This window comes from Hemiscyllium ocellatum, chromosome 29, assembly GCF_020745735.1.
Source record: "Hemiscyllium ocellatum isolate sHemOce1 chromosome 29, sHemOce1.pat.X.cur, whole genome shotgun sequence".
Classification (NCBI taxonomy): domain Eukaryota; kingdom Metazoa; phylum Chordata; class Chondrichthyes; order Orectolobiformes; family Hemiscylliidae; genus Hemiscyllium; species Hemiscyllium ocellatum.
Genome location: NC_083429.1, coordinates 45,138,309 through 45,160,471, shown reverse-complemented (window position 1 = coordinate 45,160,471; position 22,163 = coordinate 45,138,309). Strand labels below are relative to the sequence as shown.

Below are 22,163 nucleotides of genomic sequence, written 5' to 3'. Positions count from 1 at the left end.
ACATTCATTATTAACCACTTTACAGTTCAGGTCAAATTCAACTCCAAAGGTTTGCGTAAGACTCATTTCAAATGTGAAAAAAAAACCCTTCCAAATATCAAAAGTCTGCCACAAAAATGCTCAGTTTGTTCAGCAAAAGTTGGCAGTGGCCTGGCTTTACATACACAGGACAAAGCAACATATTTTAATCAAATCAGTCAGCTCTCCATAATGACGTGATGGGGACAGGAGACATTGGAGATCAACTTATGCCAGACTTGTTTGCCCTGGAGGTGATTGAATTCCTTCCTTTGTTAAACCACATGCCACATGTCCACCTTCATTCACTTTCACACACTCGCCGTTGGACAACATAGGACCAACCTGCTTTTTATTCCTTGGCTCATTAATGCACAGATGGAAATACCAGCCGACATGCTTCATGCTGATGTTTTTTACAAGGGAGCTCTGTTCTGCCAAATCTACTGCTTTACAAAATTGCTAGCTGATAAACTCCACTCTTTCTCTATGCTTTGGGGCAGTGAAGAGGGCAACAATTATGTCGAGGGAGTCACATTCCTCACCTTTTGATTCCTACACAGCGGCTGCCTGTCCAGAGGGGTGAACCTGATTGACATCAAATAGTCCATTACACTCACAATGCCCAACATACCAGCTGCAGCAGGACAAAGGAAAATCAGCTCAGAGGAACAGTGAAGACCATTCAGCCCCTCAAACCCAGCATTCAGTGATGATGACAAAGGTTGGTCTCCATCTCAACTCCCAGTTGTTGCTTCAAATCCATTTCCCAAACATGTGCGGGACCTCTACTATTCTCCACTCAATGCAGAAAATGGGCCTCACTTTCCCAAACATGTGGGGGACAGAAAAGAAGAGTTACACCCAAAATATTGACTTCTCCACCTCCTGCTGCTGCCTGGTTTGCTGTGTTCTTCCAGCCTCCCACTTAATTACCCTTGACTAGCAAGCATCTCTCAAGCTCAAATTTCACATTGTTTAATTGAAAACCAGCACCAAATGTCTTTTCATTTGGGAATAGGGAGCTCCACATTGTACAAATAAGTGTTTCTCTCTCTGATGGCCCGCTTCCGGTTTTAAGGTTGCCATCCCTTGTTTACAAATCTAAAGGAGAAGGAATGTTCCCTGTCGAAAATGTTCTTGCTCCTGATCCTATCCAGGAATTCGTCTATGAGTGGAAAGTGTAGTTTAAAAAGAAACTCACTTGCAGTGAAAGCATTTGACTGAGAAGTTAAACCAAGCCCCTGTCTCCGCTCTCAAGTTAAAATCTCATTGAACAATTTGAAGCAGCAGAGGGGAAGTTTCTTGACCAACACAGATGGCCAATCCAGCCCCCAGCACCAGATTCACAGCTTGTGTCTCTCATTGTTTGCGATTCACAAACCAACCGGAATAACAACAGGGTCTCTGCATGGTGAATAAAACTTATTGGCAATCGGAGTTGTCCTGAGAACATGAAGGGTGCTTTGTAAATGCTGCCTCGTTTGGGTCAGGTCGTTCCTTGCTGTCCATAATTCTGACTCTCACCATTGGCCACAATCGCAAGGTTGCTGAGGACTCTCTGAACCCGTCAAAACTGTTTCTCAGTGTCCAAGGGAAGCAGGAGCAAAGGAAATAAATTTGGGAAGTATCCCAAAACACTGAAGTAAAGAAGCGGTGTCTGAAGAAATTGAAGGCCAAAACAAACAGTCACTGCTAAAGCTCAGGAAAAAAAAACGACACTTCTCCCCCCACAGTCCATCCACCATCTTATTTGTGTTCTCTTATTATGTAGTGAGGGAGAGCGCAAATAAGTTTCTTTTTCTAAAAAAAAGCCCTAAGCCTCTTTTTAACTCCTGATAAAACAATGAGCTGGCAATCTTCTGTCGAGCATATTGAAAAATAATCTGATAATGCAGATTTTGAATGTTGTCCAACAGCCAGTGACAGATAGTTCTTCTGTCCACATTCACTGATATTTCTGCCTACAGCAGTAACATTGCCTTAAATGGTCACAAAGCAAAGAGTAACCTGGCTCCGGCCCAGCATCAGCTTTGGAGTAGCTTCTTGTCTAATTTAATATTTGCATCACATTTCCTCCTCGATAAATTTTCACTGGAACGTCATTTTTGACCACTGTTGAGCCAAAAGTGATAAATAATGCCTAGATATTAAAACCATTGGACATGCATGACATCATTGACCTGGCAATGGTAACCAAGTGAAAACAAGTCGGCATGGTTCCTTCTGTTATAAAAAAAATGCACATCCCTCATGGCAGATCAGCCCTCCTCACCATTAACCATGAATGACCGCGGTGGTGTCTGTACAGGAGCTTTTGGGCGCAGAGGGTACTGTCAGTACTTCTGAACTAGAAGCTCTGGGTTCAGTTCCCAATCCAGGACTTATAGGGCAAGGAACATGTATTCGTAATACGGCCAAAACAGGTTGACTTCCAACTTGTCAATCTTTCTAACACCCACCAATGGGAAATGTAAAGTATTGAAGAGATTCCAGGTCAGTCATGTGATGGGAACAACATTGAAGTCTCAATCATTATCTATCGCAGGTAAAAGTGTAAGATAGATAAAGGCTGGTCCAGTGATTTCTATTCAAAGAGTGGCTGACTGTGTGTGTGTGTGTGTGTGTGTGTGTGTGTGTGTGAAAGACGGGCAGGTGAAAGACTGTGAGAGAGAGAGAGAAAGACAGACAGAGAGATGACATGTGAGAGACTGCGTGTGTGTGTGTGCGAGAGAGAGAGAGAGAGAGACAGAGAGAGGGCATGTGAGAGACTGCGCGCGCGCGCGTGTGTGTGTGAGAGACAGAGACAGACTGTGTGTGTGTGTTGGGGGTGAGTGGGTAATGGAGGGACGTCTGGTCTAATTCTGATGGATGCCTATACTGAGGACTTCGATGCCACCCTCCAGCTGAGATTATTTAGAGTTGGTCTCTTTGCACTGCCTGTTTCAGAGGCTGCGGCATTGTGGGTCTAAACTACAAACCTCCAAACAACTGCTCAACTGTCAAAAGGCACTGTCACCAGAATCACCCAACTCAACAGACACAATGTTTTATAACTGATCCATCAAGGAGAGGCCAAAGACTGAGTTGTATATCCTTTTTCGACTTTGAACCTTTGGACTCACTTCTTATTTCTAATCTATGTGCATGTGTGTCGTATTTTATTATCTTTTCACATGTTTTTAATAGTTAACAAAATAAATTTTCTTTAACTGAAGAAATTCTGGCTCCTGTGAAAACATAAATGCATTTGAGCAAAGGAAAGGCATTCATGAGGGAAGGATCTTTTGTTAAATTAGCCTTGGTGTGATCAACTGAGAAAAAGAGGAGCTGGTTTACCTTTCCTCACCCAGGATCAGAATGAATTGAGGACTGTTACTGAGGACTGGTTGCAGCAACAGGAGTGTATCACACTGACCTGGTAGTTTGAGTGACCACACATAGACGTAATCACGTGGCTCGTTAGATACTCCAGGTATCTTCATCTCCCAGAAGAAACTTGGAACAACTAGAAAAGTTTATTCAGGGCCTAGAATCATGGCCCAAAACACAGCCAATCAGAAAGGCAAAAGGGTCCCTAACTGTGAGAACCAATGTGCCTTTTATTCATTCATTTGTGGCATGTGAGGCAACACTGACTGGGCCAGCATTCTGTTACTTGTCACTGGTTGCTCTCGTGAGAAGGTGGCAGTGAGTTTTGTGTGTGTGTGTGTGTGTGTGTGTGTATTTTCTGCCACCCACAATAGAGGGAATTCCAGGACTCTGACCCAGTGACACAGTGGAAACATGACATATTTCCAAGTCTGAGTGGTTCGGAGGGGAGCTTGCAGCTGGTGGTGTTCCCTTGTATCTGCTGCCCTTGTCTTTCTATGTGGCAGTGGACATGGATTTAGAAGATGCCCACTGAGAATTCTGGGGAATTTCTGCAATGCATCTGGGAGATAGTACACACAGCTGCTGCTGCTGCTGCTGCTGCTGAGCATTGGTGGTGGAGGGAATGGATGTTTGTGGATGTGGTGTGAATGGTGTGCAATGTGGGTGGGCAGTAAATGAAGTGAATCAGCCATATCCACCCATTCCCAGATTTCTGGATGATCCACCGTCAATAGACCCTAGATTTTCTTGGAATAAAGTGGGCTAAATTGAAGTTAAAGGCTGGAAGTTTGAGAAGATGGCAGTGACGTACTTAGCTATCCCAGAGACCTCAAACCAGATCTTGTGCCAGTCAGGCAGACACTAAGTAGCAATTGGGAAACCCATTCTTTTGGGGGATGAGATCTTCAGGCCCGAGCTGTCAGTCAATTGGGAGGGTTAGCAGCTCTTTGGTCCCAGTGGTGCTAGGAGTGGTGGCTTCTGTTGGGACTGCAGTTGGTGAGGAGAAGCAGAAGAGAACGTAATCTTCAGAACAAGGTCAATAGGATTAGGGTAGTGGAGAGAATAATGGCGGGATGGGAGCTGCTACAGGTTACCCCATTGCTATCAGGAGGGCATCTGTAAGTGAAAACTGCCTGATCAGAAGGCCAGCCCCCAAAACCGAAGGAACAATTGGAGACAGTGGGGTCACCAGGCAACCTGGCCATACCGTGGGAGCTCCGTGTTGCTGCTGAAGTACCAGTGACAGGGGATGTGCCCCTTGAATGGTCACTTCAATCAGACAGACGTTCATCTGGGCAGAGAGGTGCCTACCCTCTTCCTAACCACCATCAGAATATCAAGATGGCAAAATCCCTCCTTCATTGTCTCAACTTTTATCCTGTCGTTGTTGAAAAGGACGATGCTGGAAAAGTACAGCAGGTCAGGCAGCATCCGACGAGCAGGAGAATCAATGTTTCAGACTTAAGCCCTTCGTCAGGAACGTCATCGCAGGCTCTGTCAAATTCCAGTCACATTGTGCCTTCCACTTCCTCAATTACATTGACATGTAATCAGTGTTGTAATGAAGGAAACACAACAACCAATTTGTGCAGAGCAAACTCCCATTGGAGAATAATCAAGATACGCTTTTGTGCTGCCGAGCATGGGGCAGATATCAGCCAGGACTCCTGTCAAGATTATTCCCTGAAATATTCCGAAAGGGAAAACCTGTATTAATTGTAACATTTCATTTGAAAGGTGGCATCTCAAATAGTACAGCACTCTCTCAGTGTAATCTACTGGCTTTATGTAGAATACAAACAAATCCAGGCTAACATGCCAGTGCAGTACTCTCTCAGTGCTGCACTAGCATGCCAGCCTGGATTTATTTGTATTCTAGATCGGGATAGTAGATTACATCTACTTGGACATCACAGTGCTAATGTGGAAAATAATTTATGTATTTGTGAATTGGCACAGATCAACAGGAATTATGCAGTACAGAGGAAACTTGATTGGCCGAAGGACATGGACGGGAAGTATTTCGTTTGGTTAATCGAATTCTGGATAATCGAATGCCAGATAACATAGTTTAGCCAAGCACTGGGGCCTTGGGATCTTGCTGGATAATCTGATATTCGGATAATTGAGGTTCCTCTGCATACACACAGCACTGCAGCAGGATTCACATTGTTCTGAGGGTTAAACATCCTTGCCAGTCACATCAAGAACTTACACATCATCACAGTCCTTACAGAACTAGCCTACCTACTGGACTCAGTTGTCAGGCCCTATCCCTATCATCAGGCCAGTTGGTGCTCCTGGTTGGTAGATTCACAAGCAATGACTGGATCCTTTGTTTAAAACGGAAGGATCTGGCTTAGAAGCCACTGATCTTCTGATGCCAAATACCACTCGACTCGTGGCAACAAACACTTCTCCGCTGAGTTACTATTTGGCAAGAGACAACTTTAATGCATCGCAACCCAAATGTTGTCAGTTCTCATTGCCTTTCCGAAACCAAGTCCTTTTGCAAGTAGTTTAACACATGTTGCAACGTTAAATACAAACTGGAAAGTTAGAAGGCAGAATAAAAGGTGCAAGACCACAAAACATGCACTAGAATTTTTAGTTCACGAGTTTTTCTCCCCTGATGTTCAATTTTATTTTTAAGATGAAATGCTAAGCCAAGTCCTTATCTACTAGTTCAGGTGAATGTAATAAAATCCTACAATATTATTTGAGAAATGTTACAATCCCTGTTGAGAGTGATCACTTCTAAAACATTAAACAGGTTTCCCAGTGAATACAAAGGAAGAACAGAATAAAAGATCACATTGTAAGACTTTTACTGTAACATAAAACTAAAAGTAACATCGACTAAACATTATTTAATAAATAACAGGGAACTAGCTCATGAAACTGCAGAAAAGATTTTTCCAAATAGTTACTTTTCGCAACAGATATTCTCCCACTCACCTACTCCCAACATTAAATTTACACATTATATTGCACTGTCAGCAGAGATGTATACTTGTGTTTAAAGTTACAAGCTCCTCCTGGCTCCTCCCCATGTCCCCCCCAGGGTGAAGTTGAGTGGCCTTTTAAACTAAGTACCATTCACTGAATCTTCTGAACACACTGAAAAGTGGTTCCAGTAGCCAGGCACCCTCTGGTAATTCTTTGGCCCTTTGAGTCTCCACAAGCCTCATGCTTTCAACCAGGGGAGCCTTCCTCATCAGCACTCTGATTCCGGGTTAACCCCAAAAATAGTCTTTATTTGTGTGCTAACACATAGCAACACATATTTATGATTTATTTTCTCTGAATCTAGGTTGAACCTTGAGATTCTGGTCACAGCAAAATTAGTTGCCCTCTCCTTTGCATAAAGGTGTGAAAACGTGCACCTTACTTTCAATAACGGTTTGCCTTAGACGCCTATCCCCATGGCAACCAGGTCACCTTGGGCTGGTCTCTGGGTGGTTTTTGTAGGAAGTCACTAAGGCCACCTCTCCAAACTGCTCATTCTTCCCTTAAATTAAAGGAGACTTTCTAAAAACATAACCATCTGGTCAAGTTCTGGGGTCAAAACAAGTGTGGAGACCTCCTCCAGTATCAAATCCTATCCTTCAATCAGCCTCATCAAAACAAGTTGACTGCTGAGTTATCCTCCTGCTGTTTGAGGGTGCCGGGTGTATGAATTGATTGCTGCAAAGGTGTACAAATAGCAGTGACTACATTTTACTGTTGTTACATCCTTTTCAGGTGGAATATGAAGAGTGTTTCTTCCATGTCGTTGAAAAGTGCGTGGAACCTGGGAACTCAGATTATAGAAGACAGGATGTTTGGAATGGGGGTTGCACGGCGAAATTCAGAAGATGCCACAAACGTTTAAACTCAATTACTCTCCCCGGCTAATCTCTCACTGGGTTTAGCTCGAACAACAGAGACATAACATTACAGACAGCATGAAATCTGGGGAGGATTGTGATACAGTGAGATTTAGGTAAATGCTGATAAGGTAACGGGTGATATGGCTCTGATATCAGCGGGAGCAAAAATACCAGAAACGTCTTAGACATAACACTGGGCATCTGTATTTGACAGATGTAAATAAAGGAATGTTACATTAGCTAATGAGTTGAAGATCCTTCCTTAGGGAAGAGGAGCAAGTAATCTCAGGATGGTGCATGTGCAGACACCCACAGTCCAAGATATCCGAGACCGACAGAGGTCCCGGCATCTGCGGAGCCAGTGACAGCAGGCAGCCCAACGTCTCCAGGGTAGACAAGCAGGAAGCTGGAAGAACACAGCAAGCCAGGCAGCGTCAGGAGGTGGAGAATTCCACCAGCCTCCTGTTTGTCTACCTTGGATTCTAGCATCTGCAGTTTTTTTCTTCTCTCCAGCCTGAGGTCTCCTGGCAACTGTGGTAACGTCAAGTACAGGGAGGTCAAGCCTAATGCAGAGGAGGTCAACTCTTTGTGGGGAGCATTGCTAAGTGCTTAAGATGGACTGCAATGCTGAACTTTTAACTTTATTTTACTATTTTTCTGCTTTATACTAATGAGGACTTTAATGTTGAACTTTTTACTATATTTCCTTATTTTTCTACTTTGTTTCTAAGATTCTGTACCAAAGATGATGCCAGGAATGGTGACATTGTCCATTTTTCACTGTGCTCCTGGATCCCTGTACTTGACCACATGTGACAATAAAATCTAATTCTAATTCTATTGGCTTAAAACCTAAGGTGAGGCTAAGCTGGTGGGAGCTGAGAAATGACCAATAACAACAGGGCTTTTAGTGTCAATCAGAAAAAAAATTAAAACTGTTTCAAAATGATCTGCTTGTTTTAAACACATTTATAAAATATATTACTCATTAAACTATTGTCTAACTGACTTCAAAGCAAATTTGGAAGGAACTATAAGACATGGGAACATGGAGGATCTGCAGATTAGAGTTTTCTGGATAAAGTCTCCTCCTGACGTGTTGTCAGGATGCATAGACCAGGAGGACCTCTGGTTTAATTGCAGAGGCAGCTCAGAAACATGGGCATCTGATGGACAGCTTCCAGGAGATTTCGTGGGAAGGGAATCTTCAGTCTGACTCTTTCATTGGTGTATGTCTTTAAAATACTGACCTAATAATTTCACAGCTGCAAGTAAATAAAGGAGACTAAGTCCCAAGGTAGTAGAATACTCTTGACGCCATGACAACTGGCCTCAGTCTCTACAGCTAGCGAGAAACTTAAGCAAGAAATGGCCAGTACCCATGATCAATAATCTCTTTGGCAAGTGCATGGCTGGATATCAGATGGGAATGTAACTTAACTACGCTCTATGAAATACTTAACCTTCGCCTATTGTGACAGCCTTTGGACACTTGTCCTGTGGGCATTAAGTCAATGATGTCCTGTGGAACTGGCGTTACATGTAGTGATGGCAGGATCTCTGCTAATTCTGCGAAAATTGTGGTAACTTTTAAGCAAGTTGTGGACATTAATCAGGGATTCACACATATTCCTACAAATAGTTGCAAACTGAAACGACGGGGTTAGGAGTCATAAGCATGTACTGTGTAATTCTGTAAAAATATTCTTATTTAAGTATGCAAAGATTGGCTCCCAATCTATGCTTCACTGACTAGAACATTATAATCCCTCTGGTAGAGAATATTAGAATAGCAGCTCAGGGATCACACACCAACACCAGTCAGAGGGGTGTTACTGGTCAAGTCCAACTGTGCCTCAGAAAGCTAATGTTTTTCCTCAGTGATGGTGAGGAGAGAGGGAGTGGGGAGATGCATGCTTTGTTTAGAGAGGTGACCAATGTAAACTAAAGCTCAGCAGAGTGAGATTTTGGAATCATCCGCACAACATTTAACTTCATCTCCTTTGTATCATGCAGAGGAATTGGCTTCAATCAGCTTGAAGCTGTAAATTGAAAAGTCAACTATTTGGACCGGTTCCTGCAGTTTAACAGAATGAGCTGTTCCAGCCCACAGGAAAGTCGAGAAAAAGCAGCAAACTAGCTTCCCCAGAGCCATGAAAAATTTGTTTCAAATGACATAGACAATGGAAAGTCCCCACCTACACAATTCCGATAAGATAAATTCCCAGAAAGTTCTTGCTGTAAATTCATTTTCAACAAATGTTAAACTAACCCACATTGTCCTTTCTGTAATGTTTATAAGTAAAGCTTTGATGCAAGAATTGAGAGATGATTTGGAAATAATTTGCTCTGAGGATGTTTGTTGCTGATAGCTGTGTGAAAAATATACTAAGGCTCAAGAGAGTTAGATTTTGGAATTGATTCTGTGACATTTATCTTCATCTCCATTATATTGTCAATTAAAATGGATTTAAGTCCACCTTAAGTTCCCATTCCTAATTTCCCTGAGGGCATTAAGAGTCAATAATGTACTGTGGGCGTGAATCACATGTTGTGGTGGCAGGATCTGTGTTAATCGTGTTTAACTGAACACACGTCATGGCATTACCCAGTGGTTCACATGTGACCTTTATAAAGCTGCAACTGTTGAGTTCAGAGGTGTAAGCATGTAATGTGTAGTTCTGGAAATAAATATTTGGAGAAATGTGTAATGATTAGTTCCATTTCTAAGCTACATTGACTGGACAATAACCAAGCTTGTTCTAAAAAGCATTAGTCAATCAGTTGAATTGTTATGACCAATCAGGCACATTTCAAATCCTGGTATTAATTAACAAACTAATGACATTTATGCGAATGTGGGAGATGGGATTCAAACTCATTATGCCTGGTTTACTGATTCAAGACCATACACGTTAAAGCACCAGCGTCGCTGTGGCATTAGAATCGCATTGACAGTGAAATTAATTTGCTCAGTCGACCTGCCCTACTGTAAGTTTTTCAACAAAAAATATCAGTCAGCAGTCGGAGAGTTAATTACAGCATTTATCTGAAGCTTTCCAAATGGACAAACACATGGGATGAATCCAAGCATGCTGGATACTTTACGCTTCTACTGCCAAACATTTTTTTCAAATGGGATGAAATGGCCCAAAGGCAAAACAGGAAGGGCGAGAGGCTGGGAGAAGCAGAAATTCTGTGCAAAATATTAACCACTCCGACTTCAAGAAAAGCTTCCCTGGGGAACGTTAGCTCCACGTTATTCCTGTGGTGCATTGAGATGAAGATTGACAGAGACCCAAAAACAGATGCTTCTTGTCATTCCCTTAAAGTTCCACTCCATGACTTCAGCGTAACACGTCAAGGTTGAAAATTGCACTGCTGAATGCGTGCTACACTGTCGTGGACATGTTATCTTTAGAAGATGTTAAATTAACGCCCTGTCTGTGCTGCCAAAAGGGCATATATTTGAAGAAGAATAAGGGAATTATTCCTTGGTGCCCTGGCTGATAGTTATCTATCAGTTAACAGAACAAAAACAGACAGCTTGGCTATTATCATATTGTTGTTTGTGGGAACATACTTTGTGTAAATTGGCTGTCACATTTCCTACATAACAACAGTGACTACAATTCAGAAACAACTTCGTTGAGTTTTGGACTGTTTGTGATAGATGCTATAGAAATGCAAGTCTTTCTTTTTCTCTATTGTTTCTGGAGGTGGAGGTTTAGGGTCCCTACAAGTCCACCTCTGACATCCCATTGCTGTGGCCAATCTTTGAATAGAAGTCTAAACTCTAAGAGCTCATGGGCTATTTTACCACAGGGGTTTCATTGCTGAACCTGACTGTGTTCCAAGCTTCCAATGCACACATGCCTTTCCATCTGAGGATGCTGGACAATGATGGTAAGGAACAGTCTGCACCGCATTCCTCTTCCTCCTTAGACTAGCAATACAAAGGACAGCATGAGCACACCTATTGCCACTCAAGTGAGACTGATTAATGCAGCATGGAACAGGACATTCCTGATTTGAAAGACTGGAATCTCATGGGAAGGGAAACACAATTACTGTTGGGACCTCCAACAGCTTTACACAACAGCAAACAAGATGTCAGGTTATACTCAAATTGCAAGCAGACCACCCAGTACTGATGACATCATGGCCTGTTCATTTTGATCCCCCCGCTGACTGCTTTAATATAATTGCAGCCTGGGATTTCCTGCAGTAATTTTACATTTACGCTCACTGCCCTTCGTGCTGATGAGTTACAATGTTCAAAAACTTTACATGATCACCTTGGAAGCCAAAGCCCATTTCCTCGTTTCAACAGCAATCAGTCCCCCTGTTAACCTGCAAAATTCGATATCCACAACATTTATGGCACAAAGGAATGTACAGGCAGGCTCCCTCATGTAGTTACAGAGTCGATGGACGGCTGAATGCACATTTCCCAGAGCCACAATCTTCCTGCAATTGTCATTGAGTCACTAGCCATCTCAGTGAGCTGTAGCACATCTTCCTGCTTCAGCTGCTCTGGGACAACATGGAAGTTCTGTGCTGGTTGTTGCAGGCTGTGCTCTCAGCACCCAACTCACCATAAACAGTGACATTTATGTCTTGCGCTCATTTTAACATTGCAATGCGAGCTGATGGTGCTGCCCCCAGGTGTATAGAAGAGCTGACCAACTGTACATTGGTCTGCTCTTCTGCTTATCCCCTGCTGGCAAAGGTACAATCATGTGAGGCACGGTAAGCCAGGGAGAAGGAACAGGTAATGGCAGCCGAGGTAAAACTAGTGGCTGCAGGTTCAGATTCCTCTTGCCAATTATCACTGCGCCAATTCCTTGTTTATTTGTCCTTGCAATATACCAGTCTCTACTGAGGCCAGTGCTTATTGCCCATCCACTAGTGGTTGATGAACCACCTTCCTAGACTATTGCAGTAGACCCATAGTCTTAAAGTAGACCCATAGCGCTGTTAGAGAAGGAGATCCAGGATTTTGACCCAGAGACATTACGGAACGAGCTGCCAGTGGAATTTGTTGAGGCAGGTACATTAACAACATTCAAAAGAAATTTGGATAAATACATGGATAGGAAATATTTAGAAGGATATGGGCCAAGTGCAGGGAAATGGGGTTAGCGTGGATGGACATTTTGGTCGGCATGGACCAGTTTGGGCCAAATGGCCTGTCACTGTGCTGTAGAACTTTATGACTCTGATTCTAATACTGCAAAGGAACAGTGATATAATTTCAAGTCAGGACTGTGCGCGGACTGGAAGGGAACTTGCAGGTGCTGGTCTTCCTCATTTGTCTGATACCTGTCTGTTTAAGTGGCAGCAGCTGCAGGGTTCAGAAGGTGGTGTTGCATGAATGAACTTTGAGAAAAGCAACTGTGCGGGGAAAGTAGTCATGTCCTTCAAAGTGTGAAGAGGTGAAAGCACTGGCTTCACTGGCGACTCACAGGCAAGACAGATAAGAGATGACTAAACCTTGTGAATATGGTTGGTGATGCAGTGACAAATGGGGACCTCTGAACTCCCTGACAAAGCCCCCACCTTCCAACTTTGTATCACTTCAATCATGAAGGATACAGTTTGAGGTGCAGCAAAGCAAAGCTTCCACTATTTTCTTGAGTGGTCAGCCACCACATGAATGTAACTCACATTCAGGGCCTCAAGATTTGTTCAAGTGAAAGCAGAAGTTGCAAGGGGGACAGCTCCTCTGAACATCATTTCACTTTCCGATTACCACTTCCAAAGACCTCAATTACTGTTAGCTCTTCAGCAACTTAGTACCAAAACAGACTCATTTTTCAGGATGGTTAACAAAACATTACAGCACAGGAACAGATCCTTTGGCCCTCCAAGCCCGCACTGTCACATTTTGCTCTTCCACACTAAAACTGTCTTCACCTACAGGATCCATATCCCTCTATTCCCTTCCTATTGATGGATTCGTCCAGGTGCTTCTTAAATGCTTCTATTGCGTCTGCTTCCACCATCTCCTCTGACAACATGTTCCATGCTCTCACTACAGTTTGTGTGAAAAACATGCCTCGCGCATCTCTTTTAAACTTTTCCCCTCGCACCTTGAACCTGTGCCTTCTAGCAATTGACCCATCTGATAATACACCTGACCTAAACAGAGGAAGACACCATTCAACACATCTTGCTCTGCTACTCCTTGAAAGAATTATCCAATTATTTGCACCAATCCCTAATTTTTGTCTTCGCCCTGCCAATTCCATCTTCTCAGGCACATATCTTAGTGGGCGGCACGGTGGCACAGTGGTTAGCACTGCTGCCTCACAGCGCCTGTAGACCCGGGTTCAATTCCCAACTCAGGCGACTGACTGTGTGGAGTTTGCACGTTCTCCCCGTGTCTGCGTGGGTTTCCTCCGGGTGCTCCGGTTTCCTCCCACAGTCCAAAGATGTGCGGGTCAGGTGAATTGGCCAAGCTAAATTGCCCGTAGTGTTAGGTAAGGGGTAAATGTAGGGGTATGGGTGGGTTGCGCTTCGGCGGGTCGGTGTGGACTTGTTGGGCCGAAGGGCCTGTTTCCACACTGTAAGTCTAATCTAATCTAATCTATATCCTCTTACTTTCTGAAAGTAAACAGTCAATCTGCTTCTGTCACTCTTTCAGGCAGTGCATTCCAAATCATAACAATTCACCGTGTTAAAATAAAAATTCTTCTCATTTCCTCTGGATTTTACGCTTGGTTCTTAAACTTGTCTCATTTGGTTACTGGCCCTCCAGCACGAGAAACAGATTCTGCCCCTCAACTCTAATCAAACGCTTTTGTAAATCTGAGTAAATGAATGAACATTGTACAGGAATTTATTAAGGTCTTCATCACATGCTGACAGCATTACCAAATGTTTCAGAAATATTTAATATTTTTGAAGTGAAGTCACTAATTAAGTGAGGTAGCACATTTATCCAGATATATTAAATGAATAAAAACTCAATGCGAAAAGCATTAAACTGCTCCTTCAAGAACTGCACTGCAAATTAACTGAGAGTTAAATTATTTAGATTTATCAGTAAGTAACTGTTCACACATTGCTATGAAATAAATTCCCTCACGCTGTGGCAAAGGCATTAAAAACTATATCTAAACAGGACACCTACACTAACCCACTTCTCAGAGGTTGTCCTGATATGTTATTGAGAGAGTGAATGAGTGAGGGTCAGGATGTGGATCAGAGAGAACAGTGCAATGAGTGAGAGATGGAGAGAATGGGGTGGATTCGTCTGTTGGTGGTGACCTTGGAGCCAGGAACGACATGTAATTAGGTCGGATGTGGGTGTGATGGTGAAGCTGACCTCGCCACCTTCATTCCCCACCCCACACCCCCAATCAGATTCATGCTCTGGTGGGATTTCTCATGGTCTATCTTCTCACTGCCCACTCAAACCCTGAACTGCCCTGTTAATGACCACTTCATCCACCAGATGTGATGGGACATTACTAACTGGATAAGAAATGATAGAACTTCCACCAAACTTTGTGATGCTTTTACAGGAATGATAACGATTAATAGCAGAACCAAGCCTTGATACTTAGAATTGCACACAATATTCCAAAAGTGGCCTAACCTATGTCCTATACAAACGCAACATAACCTCCTAACTCTTTTACACAATGCTTTAACCAATAACCATGAGTTAGGGATGCCGGTGTTGGACTGGGCTGTACCAAGTTAAAAATCACACAACACCAGGTTCTAGTCCAAGAGGTTTAATTGGAAGCACTAGCTTTCAGAGCGCTGCTCCTTCATCAGGGGGTTGTGGAGGACGCAATTGTAAGACAGAAAAAATTTCTGTGTTTTACAATTGTGTCCTCCACAATCACCTGATGGAGCGGTGCTCCGAAAGCTAGTGCTTCCAATTAAACCTGTTGGACTATAATCTAGTGTTGTGTGATTTTTAACTTTAACCAATAAAGGAAAGCATACCAAAAGCCTTCTTCACTATCCTATCTACCTGCAACTCCACTTTCAAGGAACTATAAACCTGCACTCCAAGATTCTTTGCTTAGCAACACGCCCAGAACCTTACCATTAAGTGCGTAAGTCCTTGTGAGAGAAAATCAACACAAAAGGAGGTCATAAATATGAGAGCATTCATTGTTCATTCTTAATTGTTCTTGAAAAGGTGGTGGTGAGCTGCTTTCTTAATCTTAAATGTGCTGTAGGTGCACCCACAGTTGGGAGGTAAGAGTTCTAGGATTTTGATCCAATGACAGTGAAGGAATGACCCATAAATCCAGCAAGAATCTTGGGAGAAACATTTACTTAGGGAATGCTGTGAATGCAGAAGTCACTGCCATCAGGAATAGCTAGGGAGAATAAAAGCAATAAATTTAACAAGGTGATAAATAAAGGCAGGCACGGTAAAAGGAATTGAAAGGAAGTAAAATAGGAGGAAGCTGATGTTGAACATAGACACCAGCAGTTGGATTTGGGCCGAATGGTCTGTTTCTGAGTTTTACATTTTATGGAATGAAGGGCTTCATCCCATTGCTGTTGGGATCAACCCTTTTGCAGAAGGCAGTCTCTGGCCATGCTTGGTTCACAGCAGCTGATTAGTTGTCACGGCACTGGACATTGAGAAGGGAGTTGGGGGGCCAGAGATGGCGCCAAGGAGAACCCCAGCTCATGAACTCAGTCTGCTCTCCCCACATTGCCAAGCTGAGGCCTGGGTCATTTCATGATCCTGGGGCTCTGCTGCCTGTCCTTCTGGCAGTGGCCATAGCATCCCGGTGGTGCTGCTGAGCATCAATGCTGTCAAGCCTGGAGTGACCAGTTGTTCGCATTGACAGGTCTTCTGGCCTTGGCATCTTGATTTTGGGGCAAGGTTTGTTGCTGGCCTTGACACTGCTTGACTGGCCTATGACTCAGCAGACCAAGGAAGCGTGGGCTCTTATTGGGTCTCCCGACCTTCAACACTACACCATGGTTCCATCCATTCAGGCATAGAGATAGAGGGAAAGGGTATGGCACAGAGAGAAAGCGAGAGAGGGAGAGAGAGAGAGAGACAGAGAGTGATGAAGCTTGAGCAATCAGAGAGAGGCAGAGTCAGAGAGAGAGACAGAGAGATGGAAGGCAGGTTAGAAAGAGATAGGAAAGGGTGCAGAGGAGATTTACTAGGATGTTGCCTGGTATAGAACGAGAAAAGGCTGAGGGCCTTGAGGCTGTTCTCATTAGAGAGCAGAAGGTTGAGAGGTGACTTAATAGAGACATACAAGATAATCAGAGGGTTATAGTGTAGGTGGGATGGGCTTCAGATTAGTATGACAGGGTGGCGCAACATCGAGGGCCGAAGGGCCTGTACTGCGCTGTAATGTTCTATGTTCTATATTAGATTAGATTAGACTTACAGTGTGGAAACAGGCCCTTCGGCCCAACAAGTCCACACCGACCCACCGAAGCGAAACCCACCCATACCCCTACATTTACCCCTTACCTAACACTACGGGCAATTTAGCATGGCCAATTCACCTGACCCACACATCTTTGGACTGTGGGAGGAAACCAGAGCACCCGGAGGAAACCCACGCTGACACGGGGAGAACGTGCAAACTCCACACAGTCAGTCGCCTGAGTCGGGAATTGAACCCGGGTCTCAGGCGCTGTGAGGCAGCAGTGCTAGCCACTGTGCCACCGTGCCGCCCACAATATATATATCGGAAAGAGAGAGAGAGTTTACACACAAAATGACAGAGAGTCAAAAAGGTAAGTGTCTGAAAGGGTATCAGAGTAAGTCAGAGAGGATAAAACAGGAGGGAAAATTGGTGAGTGTGGGAGCACCAAGCTCACTCAGATACTAATGCTGGGCTGTATTTTATGCAGTACCTGAAAATGGTCTTCCAACTGAGGCCAGCAAGAGGCAATGTTCACGCCCGCTTCTCCTGGTCCTCAGAAAATTCTCACATCGATAAAAAAAACAACTAATGGCTATGCTGTATTCCATTCACTTTGGCTGGTTTAACACTGCATGGCCCATGTGTGACTCCAGGCAGGTGGAGGATGGTGATTACAATTACCAGAGGGCAAGTGTGTGACAGCAAGTGAATTCGTAGGAGACAGCAAGTTTGAGACATTGCCAGTAATCCAGAGAGAGAGGGACACTTTCCAAAATCACAACCACTACCAGCTGGAAGAACAAGGGCAGTTGATGCATAGGAACACCACCCGCGCCCCCCTCGACAAATTCCCTTCCAGGTCTCACACCATTCTGACTTGGAAACATATCATTGCTTCTTCAGTGTAGCTGGGTCAAACTCCCGGGTCCCTCTCCCTGCCAGCTGTGGGTGCACCTACAGCAGGGGGACTGCAGCGTTACAAAAAAGTATCACCTTCTCAAGGACAACTAGAGAAAGGTAACAAATGCTGGTCCAGCCAGCGATACACATACTCTGTGAATGAATATAAAAGTAAAACCCGATGACTGAAATACAGCTGACATTTTTCTGTCTGTTAAATTCACTTTGTAAAGGCAGTCACTTGATTCCAAAATCTGGCCATTAGAAAATATTAAGGGATTCAGACAGAGAGAATCTCAAGGATGCAGAGTAAACTCAAAACACGTGCTTCAATTTCAAACGTTCTTTAGAAATCATAACAAAAAGGCTGATAGCTGCTTCCAGCGATGACAGAATGATGGACTAACATCCATGATTCATGCCTGCAAACCATCTATCATTTGTAAAAATTACTCAACAATAGTTAGCCAAAGAATGCAGACTGTTGAAGGAAGGATTTGTTCAAAGTGTTTTGCAGACATCAGGTGATGTTAACAAAGGACAACTTACTAAATGCACATTAGTCAAAAGTTGAGAAATTCAGTTCTTCTGCCAATGAGTTTCCACAGTGGCTTCCTTCAGTCTGTAAGAGGGGTTGGTGAGACTAACAATGAAGGAATGGTCCTGGGGAGTATTTCTGACTGATACCGAGTCCCTGTTGCCCACCTCCGAAATCAAACATCTGCCTGTCGGCTGATCAGTCAGCTGATCTCAGTGGAGTTGTTTTTTGAAGGGATAAGAAAGTATCAGGATTGTCAAGCTACAATACATAGAGCTCTCATGCAGTGGTACTGTCACTGGACTAGACATTAAAGTCCTTGGGGTTGAAAAATGTGGTGCTGGAAAAACACAGCAGGCCAGGCAGCATCCGAGGTGCAGGAGAATCGACGTTTCGGGCATAAGCCCTTCTTCAGCTTGAAGTCCCTGGCTAATGTTCTGGGGCGATAACTTTAAATCTCAGTATGGCAGATGGCGAATTGTGAATACAATAAATATCTAGAATTAAAAGCTCTTCTGACGGAGACCATGTGACAATTGTCAGAAAGGGTGGTGCTGGAAAAGCACAGCAGGTCAGGCAGCATCCAAGGAGCGGTGACTCTCTGACTTCCCAGATGCTGCCTGCTGGTGTGCTTTTCCAACATCACCCTTTTCAGCTCTGATTCTCCACCATGTAACATTTGTCAATTGACATAACATCCCATCTGGTTCACTAATGTCCTTCAGGGAAGGAAATCTGCTGTCCTTACCTGGTCAGGCTTACATGTGACTCCAGACCCACAGCAATGTGGCTGACTCTAAACTGATCTCAGGGATGGGTAATAAATGCTGGCCTAGTCAGGGACTCCAACATCCGGTGAACGAATAAATAAAGCATGAATATCAAATAATGAACAGAACTTCATTAAAATTGATGACAGGTCTTAAAATAAGTTTACGAAGGATGGAACTTCCATTTCTATAGCGCCTTACATGACCTCAGGACATTCTAAAGTGCTTTATAACCAATGAAGTTGAAGTGCGGTTTCTATTGTAGAAAAAAATGACAACAGATTTTCAGTGAGGTCAGGACAAAGTGAGGACTGCAGACACAGGAGAAGTCAGAGGGCTTATGCCCGAAACGATGACTCTCCTGCTCCTCGGAGCTGCCTGCCCTGCTGTGTTTTTCCAGCGTCACTCTTTTCGACTCTTTTAGTGAAGTCAATAAAATAAGCTTTTCTAAAATGCTGCTGAGAGGGTGGGATAAATAACAGGTAGGGCACTGGGACCTTTCACATTCACCTGACGGTACACATGGAGCATTGAGTTAATGTCTCATCTGAAAGATAGCAGCTTCGACAGTGCAGCACATCCTCAGGATAGTGGAATGTCAGTGTAGCTGCATTTTGGTTTGCCTGAGCTGAAAGTCAGAGTTCGTCCAAAATAATACCCTAATTATGTGAAAAATATAACCCAGCTCTAAATAAAACGAACAATAAAATATTGCATAAAACCCATCCCAAGGTCAAAAACCGAGTAATGTAAATAGACGCAAAGCTAGCTGCGAAGTAATGATGAAAGCGTGACTGAAAATCTTAATTGCTGAGGTAATTTTTAATGTTGAGAGAGTAACAGGGACCAGTGAGCTCAAGTGGAGTGCCAGAGAGTGGTGTTGAAGGCTTTGCCACTATTGGTAGGGCAAAGGGAGAGGAATATGTTAAAGTCAGTGGGCAGATGGATGTTGAAGGAGTTACTGAGGTCGAAAGAGGAGATAGGGTAAAGCAGATTGTGCAAGGACTTGCAGGTCAGGAGCTAATGTTTGGAATACTGCAGGGATGGAAGCAAGTGCAGTTTCTGATCTGTTGCTCCTGTGTGTGGTTGCAGTATCGTAAATGTACAGCAAATGACAATGAATCTGGCCTCAGAATGTACTGAACATTATTCAAACAGCCGGCCAAGGAAAATCTGTTCAGGCACTGGGGCTGCTCCTCTCTGGAGGGTGCAGAGTCAGGGGAGAGGTCTGGAAATGGAGGTGAAATACAGGCAACTGGCATCTGCCTAAATAAAAGTACTGTGTGCAAATGTATATGTATCACACGCCGCGCTATGTTAACAGTCACAGGCATGCAGGTTTGAGTATTCAACAGGAAAAGGGCAATTGCGTTTTGAACAAATGTGGAGTTGAAGAAGTAAATGCTGCAGACCAACAAGGAAAAGGCTAAAGAGGTCACACCAGCAAGGAGGTAGGGCAGGTTTCAAAGATCAAGGTTGGATCATAGAGATGGGTGTAAGCAGCTTTAACCGGGATCATGGTGCTCAACTCCTTCCTGTACTAACTGGACGAGACAGGGCTGATGCAGGATGAGTGTTCCCATGCCCAGGGAGCCCAGAACCAGGGGCTACAGTCTAAGGATATAAGTTAACCATTTTGGACTTAGCTGAAGAGAGATTCCTTTACCCAGAGTGGTGACCCTATGAAATTCACTTATACAGAAAGTAGCTGAGGTCAAAATATTAGGATAAAGCACTTGGGGCTAAAGGGATCAAAGGATATTGGGGGAAAATGCTGAGAGCAGGCAACTGAGTTGGATGATCAGGCATGATTATAATCAAAGGAGGAAGAGGCTCAAAGGGCTGAATGGCCTACTCCTGCTCCTACTTTCTAAGTTTCTACCCAGTAACCACAGAGATCCCTACTTACCATTCCAGGAAACTTCCAGCTTGTGGGGATGTAAGGGGATGAGCTTGGCCTCTTTCTCAAGAGGACTGGTGTAAGAGCTGAGGAATGGCACGGATTCCCAGATCTAGATTGGAAGAAACACACACAGAGCTTTCACATATCCACTGATCTCCACCTATGTTCGCAGATTAATACACACCTGCTCATTCATTTGTTGGAATAACTTGAACCTTGCTCAAAAAAACACACATTTTGCTGAAACTTTTCATCTTGTAATCATCAGGACAAACATAAGAATGCATAATTTCCACACAGTTGCAATAACTTATACTAAAGGAGAAAATTTTAAAAAGTTATTCAAAGATTACACTCAATATCACAGGTTCAGTAAAAATGTTAACAGTGTGATAAACACACACACTTTCACACACACACATACACACACACACACACAAGGTTCGTGTACATCGCTATCAACTGCTTGTATTTCACCTTCACTTTCAGTCCTCCCCCTACCCTCCCAGAGATGTGGAGCTCCAGAGCCTGAGCAGATTTTCAAATGCCAGCTCTTTATGATATGTGGCCATAGGTTCACTCTCATCTACTCTACATTGCTGAGCTTCCCGTCATGTACAGAGGGAATAGATCAGAAAAGAGCATGCAGGCATCAAATGACAGTTCGCTCCATAGAACCACTGACAGATTTCTAACCGCATTGTTACTGCAAGTAAGCCTGGATTGCGTTAATAAGATAACATACGACAATCCTTTTTTATTCACAGCAGGGATGAGGACATCATGAACACAGCATGGGGTGGTGTATTGACATCACACCATCATACCCAAAAACAAATTGTGAAACTGAATGTGGGAATCTGAGCTGTCGTTCCACAAACAATTGTGCCCATGAAAGCTCATGAACTGATGCAAAAATCCAAGTGTTTCAGTAATTTCAGGCACATAGCTATTCAGGCTGCCAGTCTCACACTATTACTTGATTCTTAAAATCCTATTAAACGCCTCGGTTAGTCACACAGCATGAAACAGAGCTTTTGGTCTGCCCGGTCCATGCCAACCATAATCCCAAATTAAACTAGTCTCACCTGCCTGTGCTTGGCCCACATCCCCCCAAACCTTTCCTATTCATTTTCCCACAATGTGAATGTAACTGTACTCGCATCCATCATTCCCTCTGGAAGTTCATTCCACATGCAAACTGCTTTCTGTGTAAAAAACAATTGTCCCTCATGTCCTTTTAAATCTCTCTTCTCTTACCTTAACAATATGCTCCCTAGTCTTGAAATACCCCACCCTAAGGAAACGACACCTGCCTGTCACCTGATCTATACATCTCATGATTTTTAAAACCTCTATAAGATCACCTGTCAACCTCTTCCAATTACTCAGCTATTCCCTTTCCAGCTACGA

The 22,163-nt window shown here is 43.6% G+C and overlaps 1 protein-coding gene across 2 annotated transcripts in view; it reads right to left on the bottom strand.

Annotated features, from left to right (window-relative positions):
• pcsk7 (proprotein convertase subtilisin/kexin type 7) overlaps positions 1-22,163 on the bottom strand; it is a 223,522-nt gene that overhangs the window by 35,964 nt on the left and 165,395 nt on the right. For both annotated transcript variants that reach the window (XM_060846707.1, XM_060846708.1), the window contains one exon: positions 20,757-20,859. In XM_060846707.1, the coding sequence (XP_060702690.1) occupies positions 20,757-20,859 (103 nt within the window). The remainder of the gene's footprint in view (positions 1-20,756; positions 20,860-22,163) is intronic.